This window comes from Sinocyclocheilus rhinocerous, unplaced genomic scaffold (assembly GCF_001515625.1).
Source record: "Sinocyclocheilus rhinocerous isolate Xijiao unplaced genomic scaffold, SAMN03320098_v1.1 scaffold4792, whole genome shotgun sequence".
In the NCBI taxonomy this organism is placed as follows: Eukaryota; Metazoa; Chordata; class Actinopteri; order Cypriniformes; family Cyprinidae; genus Sinocyclocheilus; species Sinocyclocheilus rhinocerous.
The window spans coordinates 40,559-54,383 of NW_015643559.1; the positions used below are offsets into that span (position 1 = coordinate 40,559).

The following is a 13,825-nucleotide window of genomic DNA, read 5'->3' on the forward strand; positions in this document are numbered from 1 at the left end:
TAATCAGCTGATCACTGCGGGCTTTACACCACCTTAACTTGAATTTAAAATGTAAGGCAGCAGTTACTGTCAGTTGGTTAACTTTTTACAGGGTAGATGTTGGGACCCTCCTCTCGCCAGGGGCCCGGGGCTCTTACGCACAGGTGTGGGCTGTGATTGGCTGTTTGGGAGCGCTGCTCCAGACACTCACTAAAGCGCACTGAGCGGAGACTCTGAGAACATCTGCATGAGCAATGGCACAGTTATCCTCAACCACACTGCATTAAAGCACTGAGAGAAGTTCTCCAGAAATGCACTGTCAGGATGCAGATCATGGATTCGGGATCGCGTTTATTGCGCTTCACTGATGCTGTATGATAGATTTGAAGAGATTCAGTGAGACACATTTGGAGAGGCTGTTCGCGGCAGATTTTGGATAAGAGTCTCTAGGAGACATGGCTTGCCTGCGCTCTGTGCCAACGAGGAGGAATTATACCGCATCCATCTGTTCTGTGCTCTTCATTCTGTTTTTTATACTCGGATGCCAGCAGGTGAGCAAACACGCGCCTGTTTCGTCAATATTGCTTTGTATTGCAATGCAAATGATGCATGTTCACTGTCTGTCCACGTAGAGATCTCACTGCGCATCTGCAACCCTTCACGCTGGTCCTCATGTAAAGCATACATCTCTGCTGGAAACACTGCGGTTACCTCACAACACAGGTGAGAGCGTTACAGTTACCTGCCAGATGTGATTGACAGCTGTCAGTCGCAGTCGCATTATATGAGCAGTTTATTAGTATTGCATCATTAATTTAGATTTAACTCCCAAAAATTAAAAGAAAGCAACTCAAAAATATCTTTGTAAGAGAATAACTTTATTGCCGTTGCACAGTCTATACGGGATTTGGTCGGCAGGGGGCGCTAGATATCCTAATTAATCGGAGCCCAATGACAAATGCACCTTAAAATACAAGCTCAAAACTGTTGTGTTGAGGTGATTAGGTTATTTAATAATAATAATAATAATAATAATAATAATAATAATAAATGCATTAATAATAACAATGCACTTTATTGTTTCTTGTGGTGACATTTAATACCTACAGTGTGAGCAAAACCTGCATGCAAGCTTTGTAAATGAGGATATAAAAATAAAAATAGCCATGAAAATAGCACCACAAATTTGTGTTTTTATATAAAGCTAATTATAATAATCCAATGGTTTGGTTACAGACTAATCCAAAACCTTCTCCTAAAAGAAGACTAAACGGAATAAAAAAAAAAAATGCATGTGTATTTCATATGAATCATTTGTTCCAACCGAGGGTGTCCCCAGATGTCCCCAAAAGGAGGTTTTGTTTTTTCGCTTCTGCAGACAATTTTGTACGTGCGCGCACACACACACACACAGACAGAAGGAGGGGTGTGTAGCATAAAGATTGGCATGCACTGGCACTTAGTGAACAATGAACAAAGGCAGACACTTGAAGAAGCTCTCCATCAATCAGCCAAGCTTTACAAACAGTCTCTGTGTGCACTTACTACCTTTATCCTGTGAAGAGTTTCTGCACTGTTTGGCATGAGTTTAGAGACTGGAGTAGCCAGATATAATAGTGTGTGTGTGTGTGTGTGTGTGTGAAAGAGAATGAGAGAAAGAGCGTGTGTCTCCATATCACAGCGGAGCATTAAGAGTGTGTGTCATCAGTGTGTGTCTCACCCCACGGTCAGAGATCATAAATCTGTCCGCTCATGTCTGTAAAAGCATTTATAACTTGAGCCACCAGACCACCGCGAGGATGAGAGGCGCGCGAGTGTATGTGGAGGTCAGAATCACACAACATTAAAACACGTCCTCTGACCTTCACCCCGTGAGCAGCATCTCCATGGACCTTCCTATAAATCACGTCAGCTTGCATTTGGTTTGGTACAGTTACTTATTTTATGCAATAACAACAGTGCATTTGCTAGATATGGCCTTTTTATCCTGATGTGAATCATTAAATGATAAATGATGTTTTAATGTTCTCAGTTCATTCCCTTTAAGATCTGTGTTTGGACTATTGGTGTTGAAACAATTTTCAATCAGAATTTCCTAGTAAATTTCACAAATGATTACAAAGAAACGGCAAGTAACACACTGAATTAAATGTGAAATGTTATAGTAGGAAGACTAAAATAGTATTTTCTTGTACAACATGCTCCAACATCGAAAAATCTTTTTAAGAGCATACTAGTTTTAAAAAGACTCTTTAAAGGTGACATGCATTTATTCATTATTAAACACTTCCTTCCCAGCTTATACTTTTAACCCTTTTCTAGGCTGATCTCCATTCAAAAATGTGTAACATCATGACTCTGTTTGTTTGAGCATATCGACTAACATTGGCTCAACTAATGGAGTGAGTTTTGAGCATGTTAGTGAAAGTAAAAAAAAAAAAGATGAGATGCTACACGAATGTCATTCTTCTAGTTTGTTTACTTAAGAAAGGAGAAACGACCAGTGTACCTGACAAGGCTTAACCACGTCAACATCACCCGCTTAGTATGAGCTTGACGTATTCCATTATGGGATTTACATCGTTGTAATCTTTCAAAATGAATACAACACATAATGAAAGTAGAGATGTGTTATTCTTACTATTTGCATTTAACATCACATATGCATATCTGTCATTCAGCAAAACAAAATAAAAAAATACAAGAGAGTGGTCCGTTTGTTGAACAATTGGTAGACAGGGTGTTCAGCAAACTAATCTTTAAAGTTGTCTGGGAAAAAAAGACTTTGGTCACACTTTATATTAGGTAGCCTTAACCATTTGATACAATATACTTATGTACATACATGTTGGCACATTGTGCATTTAAAGTACCTGCGTTTAATTAACATGTGTTGTTACACTGTTAACTTTACCTCTAACCTTACCTCAAAAACTAACACTATAACCCTCATAAACCTAACCTTAAATTTTGTCCAATATATAACCATACCTCAAACTCATTATCAGTAAATCTGGGAATTTTTCAAAATAACATGAAGTGGCACTGTAAATCTATAGTCTATTAATGCATTAATGTTAATATAGTCAAGGCCACCTAATATAAAGTGTGATGGCGTAAAGATTTTTATGCAGGTTAGATTTGATTAATTAGTTGCACACATGGGGTCCGTTCTTTGTACGTCGATAACTCCGTTAGCTGGATTTGATTGTTGACGATTTCGCTTGATCTTGGATTGGTTGGTTCTTCAAAGCTCATCCCAGAGTTGCTGTCATAGCAACAGGTCCTTAAGCTTAAACCTGCTCGGGAGCAGGCTTATTTCATGTAAACAGTATTAGATCGCATATTTTTAAGTGGAAATCTGTCCCAGCCACTGGGACACAGATGCAACATTTCATTTACATATCGACCAACGCAATATACCAAGCGCAGTGCAAATTAGCGTAGTCGCAAATAAAGAATAAAGAAATAAAGAAGCCGCAGTACGAACCGAAGTTTTGATAGAGCTGGTATTGCGTGACTCCTAGGTTCCAAGTCGTCTTTTATTTCCTGAAGCAAATTAAAAATAACATGACTTGGCAAACGATATGATATGCAAACAAAATGTGTTCGTCTGGCATTTAAAATAAATAAATAAATGTGTGGAAAAAATCCTCTCCATTCTACCACGTGCTCTCTGTTCTCTGCAACAATAACTGCAGCAACTTCAAGCACAAAATAGTTTAAGACATGCTTTTTTGGGGCTTTAAATAATGGTGCAAATGCCAGTAATTTGACGAGCGTAAACGTTAGTAAAACGCATTGCATGATTAATTTGAATACGCTGCCCCCATAACTTTTGCGTCTGAAAGGGAAACTCCTACAAATGCATATTCAATAAGATCAGACGCAAAAATAACTGTCCATGCCTTTTCAGCGCTAATTCGTCACTGCGTGTCTTTTAGTAAAACCTGACAGTGCTATTTTAACGCCAAAAGATGGTTTGCGCTGGCGCAAGCTGTTAGTAAAACTGGTCCCTGGAATCTTTCAAATAATCTCAGATGTATTAAGCGAGGTACGAAGAACGGACCCCTGAACAGAAATAATGCATTCAACTCCAGCTTTTAATGACCTCACTTCCTCCTCTATGTAGAATATGAAATCGTGGCCCCATACGAGGTGGACCATCAAGGGCGTTACGTTTCCCATGCCGTGGCCCACCATCACCGCAGTAAACGCTCCACGGAGGGTCAAGATCACGACCTCGCTGTGCACTTCAGGCTGCGTGGATTAGGACAGGACTTCCACCTGGACCTGCAGCCGTCACGTGGCCTGATCGCCCCCAGCTTCACCATACAAACCCTGGGCAGGAGCGGCACCAAGAGCCTGCAGCCTTTTCCTCAAGACCACCTCTGCTTCTACCATGGGGTGCTGAGGTCAGAGGTCAACTCATCCGTGGCCCTGTCGACATGTGCAGGGATGGTGAGTGGATCGATGGGTTATCCTGTTTCACAGCTGATTGTGGTCAATTGGGGAAGGAGTCATTGTCAGAGAGTCTTAATAACAAAACAAGTCTTAAGAGTTTATCCTTGCATTAAAAACTATATCAGGGTTTCTCTATAGAGACACCACCGGGGGGAAAACAATCCAACGCTCTCCATTGACTTTGTATTGAGGGAAGCTGCCTCCTTGTCATTTCTGACTTATAACAAAAAACAGAACAATGCCTAAAAGCTGCTGTGTGACAAGGTGTACAGCAAACAAGCTAAAAAACCCAGAACTACGTTTTTAAGCTGTCGACCCCCCAAAAAACGAGCGTTTAAGGACACAAAAATAGAGTGCAACGTGTTATATTACTCTTGAGAACTGCGCCCACTGGAGGGAAACGTAATCGGCGACTGGAAACATTAATTATTATTATTAACCATGTCAAAGGATTATTTCATCACCCTTGTGAACCTGAGAGGAGGAGATATATTGAGAAACTAGATTTTATTGGTCTACATCAGTGCCTCTGTAACGTAGGAGGCGTGACAACAGAGTTGAGGATCCATCTGCAGCCCTTTTATTTAGAGCGTTGTCGAACAGGCAGGGTCAAAACACCAGCAAAAGCAGGATTAATCCAGAACAGACAAAAGAGTAATCCAATAATCAGGCTAAGGTCAGGGCAGTCAGCAAGCAATCAAAAACAATGTAAACAGTCCAAGATCAAAAACAGGCAAGGCAAGGCAAGGAACACAGAGAACACCATGACAATACAGGCGATACAATAATCAGCAATGTGTGTGTGGATGAGTGCTACCTTTATAATGTCACTGATGGGAAACAGGTGTCGTGTGATAATGAGTTCCTAGGCAGGGGTTATGGGAAATGGAGTCCTCAGAAAACAAAGATGAGACCCATTATCGTGACAGCCCCTTTTCCTAACCTTCCTTTTGTTTGAGAAATGATCCAACTGAATGGCCCAACGTGAACTACCCTGACATCTACAACAATCTGTGTCCTTAAATGCTCTTTTTTTTTTGGGTCGACAGCTTACAAAAATGTAATCTGGGTTTTTGTAGCTTGTTTGCTGTACATCTTGTCACACAGCAGCTTTTAGGCATTGTTCTGTTTTTTGGGCGTGGGCGTGGCCTAAATGCGCTCTGTCTCTATTGTACTCCCTCTGAAATGTGGAAAATGTATGCAGCACTAACCCCAACTGATTTATGCTATGCTGTTCAGATAGTTGATAATGATGGTGATAAAAATAGACCAGAAAGAATTTATCTTCTCATTAGAGAGAAAAAGACCCACAACCTCAAGCAATTTTGGCAGGAACTGTAGAGCGATCGCTGTGCCATCATCAATGCACTGAATCACTTGTATAGGCCTTCAAACCGCTGTATTCATCCGTCTAGTGTACTCATCATCCCATCTGTTTGTTTTCTCCGTGGATTAATGTTCAGTGTGCAGAGAAACCTCAACCCTCCAGAGTGCTTTTGTTGTTTTGGCTCCCAGGCCGCACGAGATTCGGCTTCCAGCAGGCGCTGCAGGAGCAAAGTGACTCTGCCGCAATTCTCATGACTTTACCCTGACTGGACTGACATAAAGTGCCCCGTACCATCAATAGAGCTCATCTAAAAGCCCAGCATTCAAATCCCCTTAAACCAGTGACTCAATAACCCACATAAATTTAGGTCAAGCGAGGTTTTACTTGAGAACAGAGCCCTCTTTTATTAGTCAAATCGACATTTGGAGGATCTGTACTCGTTCTCAGTGGAAACAAACACATATTGTACTCACATAAGCTTTAATACATTATGTTTTATTTGTAAACAGTTTGTTTTGAAAAGGAGTTCCAGAGCAACACTGAAAGATTACAATGAGCTCTTTAAGAATCTATAAATACTCTATTGCTACGTCCCAATTCACATTCTATCCATCTTAAATAGTATTTGAAATTAGAATTAGTGTGTCACAAATCATAGTGTGTTAAAATGAATATCCAAAGGTACCCGGATGATTTACTATTTCCAGTGGGAATTCGAAAGGCAGATCTGTGCAAACTCTAATGGCTAATATTGCCCACAACCCATTGCACGTTGGACAAGGATTCGATTAAGAACTACAAACGCGAATAAAAAGTGTTAAAAACTACAAACATAGCAGACATGTGAGGCCGACAGACAGGTAGAGAAAGGGGTTTGAGTGATTAATAATCAATATCGAACAAAAAATTTCCCAATGGCTTTTAACCTTTATGTGATTGTCAGCTTTTAAATGGAGGCAGCTCAAATCTTACTGTCATTGTAAATGTACTGGGTCTATAACTAGCTGAAATATGTGCTGGAAGTTTAATGTTGTAGACTATCACACTGTCCCCAGCTGGATGTGATTAGCAGCAGTGCAGAGTCATTAGTTAACTCCGTCTCTCCTTATGTGTCCAGTAAAGTCTGTGTATAAATTCACTTTGAATGGCGGAGCCTGGCTTGGCAGATCACCACTGGAGGTTGGCAGGGCTTTGATAACAGACAGAGTTTGTCATAAAAGGTCCCAAATGTGAGTTTAAAGGCGTGAGGACTGGACTATTGAGGCCCCAGTGATTTAAAGCTGATGGCTTTATATAAAACGGTACAATAGCTGTCTTTAGTGGTGGCACATGGGATGCCAATTAGGAGGGTCATTGGAAATGGCATTCTGGGTTGAGACTCTGTGCTGAAAGTCTTTCTGAAGTGACGCCAGTCTGCAATAACAGGCTAATTGTGAGTGATGTCAGCCATAAGCTGAAGCCATAAGTCTACATTTGGACACCCAACCTTCAACACGTCTGACACAACACTGTGGATAACACAGCTTAAATAAGCAAAACATTCATACTTACTTAGGGGAAGGTTTTAAAAGCAGCATATAATCAAAATTGACTTTTGTAGTACATGGTCCTGGTCTTATTGTTAAAGGAACCCACAAATCCTTTCATCATTTACTCACTAAACTATTCTGCAGAACACGAAAGAAGATATTTAACGTTTCAGCTGTCGATAGAATGAAAGTCAATGGGGTCCAAATCTTTCAAGCACTAAAAAACAAATAAAAGTAGCGTAAACAACCTATACAACAATAATCCAGTCAGTTTCTGATGAGAAAAATCCTTCCCTACATTCCTGTTATGTTACATTATGACGTTTAAATGGGTTGATAATGCTGTTTCAAGTTGACTTTAAGGATTTAGAAAGGAAATACTCAAAGATATGAAGTCTGAGAGTTGTTCACTGGGACATTAAGACAGGGCAGTCCAAAACTGGTCTAAACTGAGAGTTTGTAGTATCTATTTTTGGTACAGGTCCTGTTATATTGGACTGGTTTTGTTCACTCTTAATTAAAACCAAGGACAAACTCCCCAAGAAATCATGTTTGATTTCTGATCCCAAGCTGCTCCGTAGCAGAACCTGGTACATTGTTTCATCGTCTTTCACCAAATTTCCAATATAATTATGATTTAGCGTTCATCATTAGGCTTTGAAAACCAAGCCATGCAACCCGTAGCAACTCTTCAGATCTCTTGTCCAAGATATATGCATTATTATCCCTCATAAAACAACTCCATGTTTCACTCTCCAGGCTTTAAATGCGGCTTTGATGGACTGACAGAATTAAAGACTAACCTATTTATTTATAATGAACAGAAATGGAGCGTAGCACGATTTGCCCTGTAAAAACAGAGCAGAAAGTGGCGCCAGTTGGCGGGAGGTCATCGTTAATGTGCAAGGATAAATGCGGTCCTGCTCAAGTTGATTTAGCCTCGATATGCACAGTCAGTGTTCATGCAATGCAATGTCCAGGAAGGAGTTAAGACCGAATCTGCCTCTTCACGACAAGAACAGCAACAGTTAGTCACTGAGATGATGTAAGAGGATTTAAAAAAACGAATCATTGACACCCTCCTCAAATAGTTTCAGCTGGCAAATAAACTCTTATAGCAGCTCAGAGGTTCGGTTTCAGCTTCTAAAAGCAGCAAGGCAAGTACAAGCCTCTCTCATGGAAATAGGAACAGCGTCAGGTGCATCGCTCAGAGTTTCCTCATATCCGCTCAGCTCCTTTGATTAGAGTTCCTGTAGGGTCGTGCCTGGATCTGCCCATTTCCCAGCTGTTATTTTTCTCCCAGGTAGCGTCTCAGCCCGTCTCCTGGCGCTTTATGACTGCTATTTGCACCTTGTAGCTCTCAGTGTGTAATTTCATGAGAGGTATTTAAGGAGGCAGCGCAGACATTTGTTTTTAGTTAAGCTTGTCATAGACCTGGGGGACTGAGGCGCAGATTTGTGGCGGATGATTCTTACGTGTTACTTATGCAGGAATGCGGTCAGCAGCACCACTCCCGCTTGACAACATGGATTTGCACTGTTTACTTACACTAAACTGTACACTTAGTGCCATGTGTGTAAATTGATTTACATTTTCGAGTTTCCCCCTGGCAGAAATGGAAAGGTACAGATTTCCCTGGATAGATCATCAAATTTTTGGTTTCCTTCAAAATTCTCCCATTTCCCATTTGGCAGTTGCTTTTGACCAAATTTGATATTTATATTGTGCCTGATATAAATTTGACTGAAATTTGGTTTATCCGTTGCATCATCCAACAGTTCCAGAACAGCATAATTCAAGCTCTTACGACAACAGTGAATTTAATTTCTGTGCCGCAAATCTTTGTCAACCCATCCTGCATATTTCAGAGAAGTAGAATTAATTTCTTCTCCCAGCAGATAATTTTATCACTTGTGTGTTGCTCTTTATAGCTGAAGTTATGTTGCATTTGATATTGTATACTGAAAGTGTATAGAGAGATCTTGACAAATGCAGGAATGCGGTCAGCAGCACCACTCCCGCTTGACAACATGGATTTGCACTGTTTACTTACACTAAACTGTACACTTAGTGCCATGTGTGTAAATTGATTTACATTTTCGAGTTTCCCCCTGGCAGAAATGGAAAGGTACAGATTTCCCTGGATAGATCATCAAATTTTTGGTTTCCTTCAAAATTCTCCCATTTCCCATTTGGCAGTTGCTTTTGACCAAATTTGATATTTATATTGTGCCTGATATAAATTTGACTGAAATTTGGTTTATCCGTTGCATCATCCAACAGTTCCAGAACAGCATAATTCAAGCTCTTACGACAACAGTGAATTTAATTTCTGTGCCGCAAATCTTTGTCAACCCATCCTGCATATTTCAGAGAAGTAGAATTAATTTCTTCTCCCAGCAGATAATTTTATCACTTGTGTGTTGCTCTTTATAGCTGAAGTTATGTTGCATTTGATATTGTATACTGAAAGTGTATAGAGAGATCTTGACAAACATGAGCAGTGTTTTGTTAAGACCTCTTGTGAGATTACTGGGATCTGTTTCTCTCAAGATCAGTTTCAGAAGAAGGAGGTTTACGAAGGAGGCTTTCAAATTAAATATATTTTCTAGAGTTTTGTTTATCCATTGCATCATCCAGCAGTTCTAGAACGGCATAATTTAAGCTCTTACAACAACAGTGGATTTAATTTTTGCACTGCAAATCTTTGTCAACACATCCTGCACCTTTCAGAGAAATAGAATTCATTTATTTTCCCAATAGAGAAAACAAAAACAAAGAGATTTTTCTCACTCATATGTTGATCTTTTATAGGTCATGTTATGCTGCATTTGATATACTTAAACTGGTGTTAGGTATAGAGCAAAGGTTCTCAGCTCTTGCCGCTTTCCTGCAGAGTTCAGCTCCAACTCTTATCAAACACACTTGAACAAGCCAATCAGGGTCTTCAGGGTTACTAAAAAGTTACAGTCAGGTGAGTTTGATCAAGGCTGGAGAGAAACACTGCGGGTTAGTGGATCTGGAGGGCCGGAGTTGAGAACCTCTGGTATACAGAGATAGAGAGATCTTGACAAACCTGAGCAGAGTTTGAGACATTGTTGAGACCTCTTCTAAAACTCTATAGGGAGATTACTGGGATCTGTTTCTCTGAAGATTAATTTGAGAAGAAGAAGGTTTACGAAATTTTGCTGTTTGGCTGTAGTGTCTCTGGAAACAATTTCCAGTGGGTCTCCAAAGCAAAGGTCATCAGCAAATCAAAGTTCTTCGGCAGTCTGAGGTAAAGTGATGTCACAGAGGATGAACACTAAGCATAGTGCATATTTTCATATCTGAAAGCCATGTGGATTTAATCGAATGGAAAACACGACAGGGGGTCACTGCAAGGTCGCTCACTGTCTGTCTGAATTATGTCACTGAGATCTCGCACTGTCTTCCTCAACTAACTAGAAGCCATTATTGCAATCCTGCGGGATTCTATTGACTAAACTTTGGACGGATAGGAAGGACTGACTGGAAGACGTGCAGCAAGCGTGTAAACTGCATGAAAGCACAATCGCCATAAATCGACTCGACTTTGGGAATTAGTCTTGACAACGGCTGAAACTCCCAACACGAGAGCATGAGGCTGGAGTCATGCAGAGTGACCAGTCATGCCTGAACTTCATCCCACGTCTAGCCCGAAAGCCTCGGCTCTGGCAAAGGTCGCTTCTGTTGACTAAACCCTGTGATCTGGTGACAGAAGATGAGCGTATCTCATGAGGATTGCTGCCTTGACATCAAAACAACTGGGTAATTTTGCTCTTTGAAGTCCTCAGCGTCCAATAAAGGATCAAATGCTTGACTGTAGGACCTTTGGTCTTGGGGTGAGGTTAAGTCCCAGGTGTTGTTCACTTGATGGAGTCTCGAATCACTGCTCTGGAAAGGTTTGGATTAATCTGCTTACAGCTGCTAATGATATCAACTAGCCTAACGAACTTAAAAAACTTCATCCACAGCCAGTGGTTCTTGTCTTTTTTGCCTGAAATCTATTTCGTCTGATATTTTTAGGCATCCACGTCAATTTTATTGCTGCCTTCTTCAGCTCTATAAAATACTGCCATCGACATGGAGGATCAATTCCCATCCAAGATCATAAATTAGGTCATAAATTAGAGTCATCCATGCTCGTAGCTTTGCATTAATGGATCAGTTGTGTTGTTCTGTTGAGTTGTGTCTTTCACAGGGTTGCCTGGCCGGAGTGAGATTTTGATGAGATGAGCTGAGCTGAATCACCTGTTTGAGGTTTTAAGGATCCTACAATTCATATTTCATTTCACCTCAGTAATGCAAATTACCCAAATACTTCAGCCTAATGTTGTACTAGTTGCACTTTTTAGAAACGGTTCGTAATTACTTAGCTTGCTTAGCTAGCTCGCTAATATTGCCAGCCAAAAAATTGCATTATTAAAAACCAAATATTGCATTTATTTTTGTATGCCCTGTTCCATTGTGTGGCAAAAAGGTAGTATATAGATGTACGTTATGGTATATGAAAAGTGCTGTATGCTATACATTATAAGCTTGTATAGCTGAAAGAAAATGTAGAATCACTATTTGCATCAGATTTGTTAAATGAAATACAGTACTTATTTCTAAATAATTTTGCAGTGATGATTCCTCAGTCAAGCACATCACACTTTCTCACAAAATATGATGCATTTCATTGCATTGTTGCTGTTGACAACCATTTGTAAGGGGAACAAGTCAGAGGTGAATATTCTGTAATAAAACTGCTACTGTCGTTTATTGTTCCTGTAGGGTCTAAATGTACAGGAATCCCGGTTCAGTTACTGTTATAGAAATTTTATTATGCATGAAATACCATATATTAATATAAAATAATGCTCTAATTTGCATGTCTAATTGACATGCATGTATGTGCATTTTTCTGTACTTCGGTTCAGTTATACTTGGTTAATGCAAACTGTTGCGAAATGGAAATATGTGCATAATTGTAACTTAACTTATTAAATGGTAAAGCCCTCTGTCACCATCTGTTGCGGTAAGCAGCTCCAATTAAACTCTATAAATATAAGTCCATTTGAATTTCAAGACAAATTAAGTTGTGTCCTTTTATTTTGCGTTGTCTTGTTTGCCGTGGGATGTTCTGTAGTGTCTCACTGCAAATGCTTGAGAGTTGGCAACCTCCCTTTTTTCAATACTTCCCTGTAAACGTACAGTATACGTGTGTTGTGTTAATTAAAGTGTCTAATTATCATTGGTTCCAGAATCACGCGAGTGTTTTTTGAAAAGTGTTGCAATCTATCAGCAGTTACCTCCCATATAGGCGTTAATTACATGACAAGATGTGTATCCTCTACACACACTGTGATCTTGGATCAGGGTTGTTTAGTCTGGCGAGACCTGTATGGCTTCGCTCACTGATTACTTAAGCGTGGAGTGAGGGCAGTGTTCCTTGAGCGAGTGAGACCAGATCCCTGCTCGACTGTGTTGGCATCAAAAAAGTGGGAAAAAGGGCATAAACCAGTGTTTTAAGCAACATTAACCTCTGTAGAAAGGACATACACTCTTCAAAGTTACACTTGTGTAAGCATTTATGAGATGTAGATGAATGTGAAAAGCATGTACACATAAACATCTGCTCAGTTCACATTAAGGACCATTAAAAATCGACCTCAAACACACATTAGAGACTTCAGTCCTTGATTGTACTCGTGTCCTCCAGACAGCTCTGAATGTGTCTCTTATTCACCTTCATGCACAAATCCTCAACTCAAAAGCGAGCGGCTTTGCCTCTGTCTTCTCTTCCCAGAGTTCAGCATATGTTTTACAGCCTATTGTGTGTATGATTACCTTGCAATGAACTTAAGTGTTGTTGGCAGTGACGAATGCTAATCAGATGCACATTGGGTTCAAACAGGTTCTCAGAAGGGCTTTTCTGTTTGTTTGGAGAGGAGCTTATCCTCGGAGCCCAATTGAGGATAATTATCAGACCGCGCTGAAGCTGCGGCGCAAATGAGTTCTCGCTCTGACCTGCCGTGACATTTGGATGAGGGCTTGAAGAGTCCTTGGGGTCTCCAGATTGCGAGGGACGTGAAGCTTGTTAGTGTTAATGACAGCGCAGCTCTCCAAAGCAGTGTAATTTGGGCGTTTATGTCATAAACTGAGCTCAGAGTCGGCTCGATGTGCAAGTACATGCATCTCGAATGTGATCTGTGCTGCTTCTTGAACAGGAATCATGCTTGGGAAATCATCCTAATGCATCTTTAATCCAGATGGGTTTTGCTTTTGAGAAACTAAAGGTGTCTTTAGAACATTAACAGTGTCTGTTTTATGTTCTAAAGCACATTGGCGTTATGACAGTGTTCGCAAAACCCTGTGCTGGTGTTCCTCAATCATCCGGCTCAGCGTCTGTTCTCAACCCCTTACACGAAGTATTAAACATCAGATTTCACCAAAATGTGCTTAATTGTGATATGTCAGCATATGTTAGGGTTGCACAATGTTGTAAAAAAAAAAACTGGCA

At 40.3% G+C, this 13,825-nt stretch overlaps 1 protein-coding gene across 1 annotated transcript in view; it reads left to right on the forward strand.

The window, feature by feature from the left end:
- The first annotated feature begins 376 nt into the window (after positions 1 to 376).
- The window catches only part of LOC107757336 (A disintegrin and metalloproteinase with thrombospondin motifs 16-like), a 68,225-nt gene continuing 54,776 nt past the window's right edge, over positions 377 to 13,825 (forward strand). The window contains exons 1-3 of the mRNA XM_016574778.1: positions 377 to 530; positions 612 to 702; positions 4,112 to 4,440. Coding sequence (XP_016430264.1) covers positions 435 to 530; positions 612 to 702; positions 4,112 to 4,440 — 516 coding nt within the window. The 5' untranslated portion in view covers positions 377 to 434. The remainder of the gene's footprint in view (positions 531 to 611; positions 703 to 4,111; positions 4,441 to 13,825) is intronic.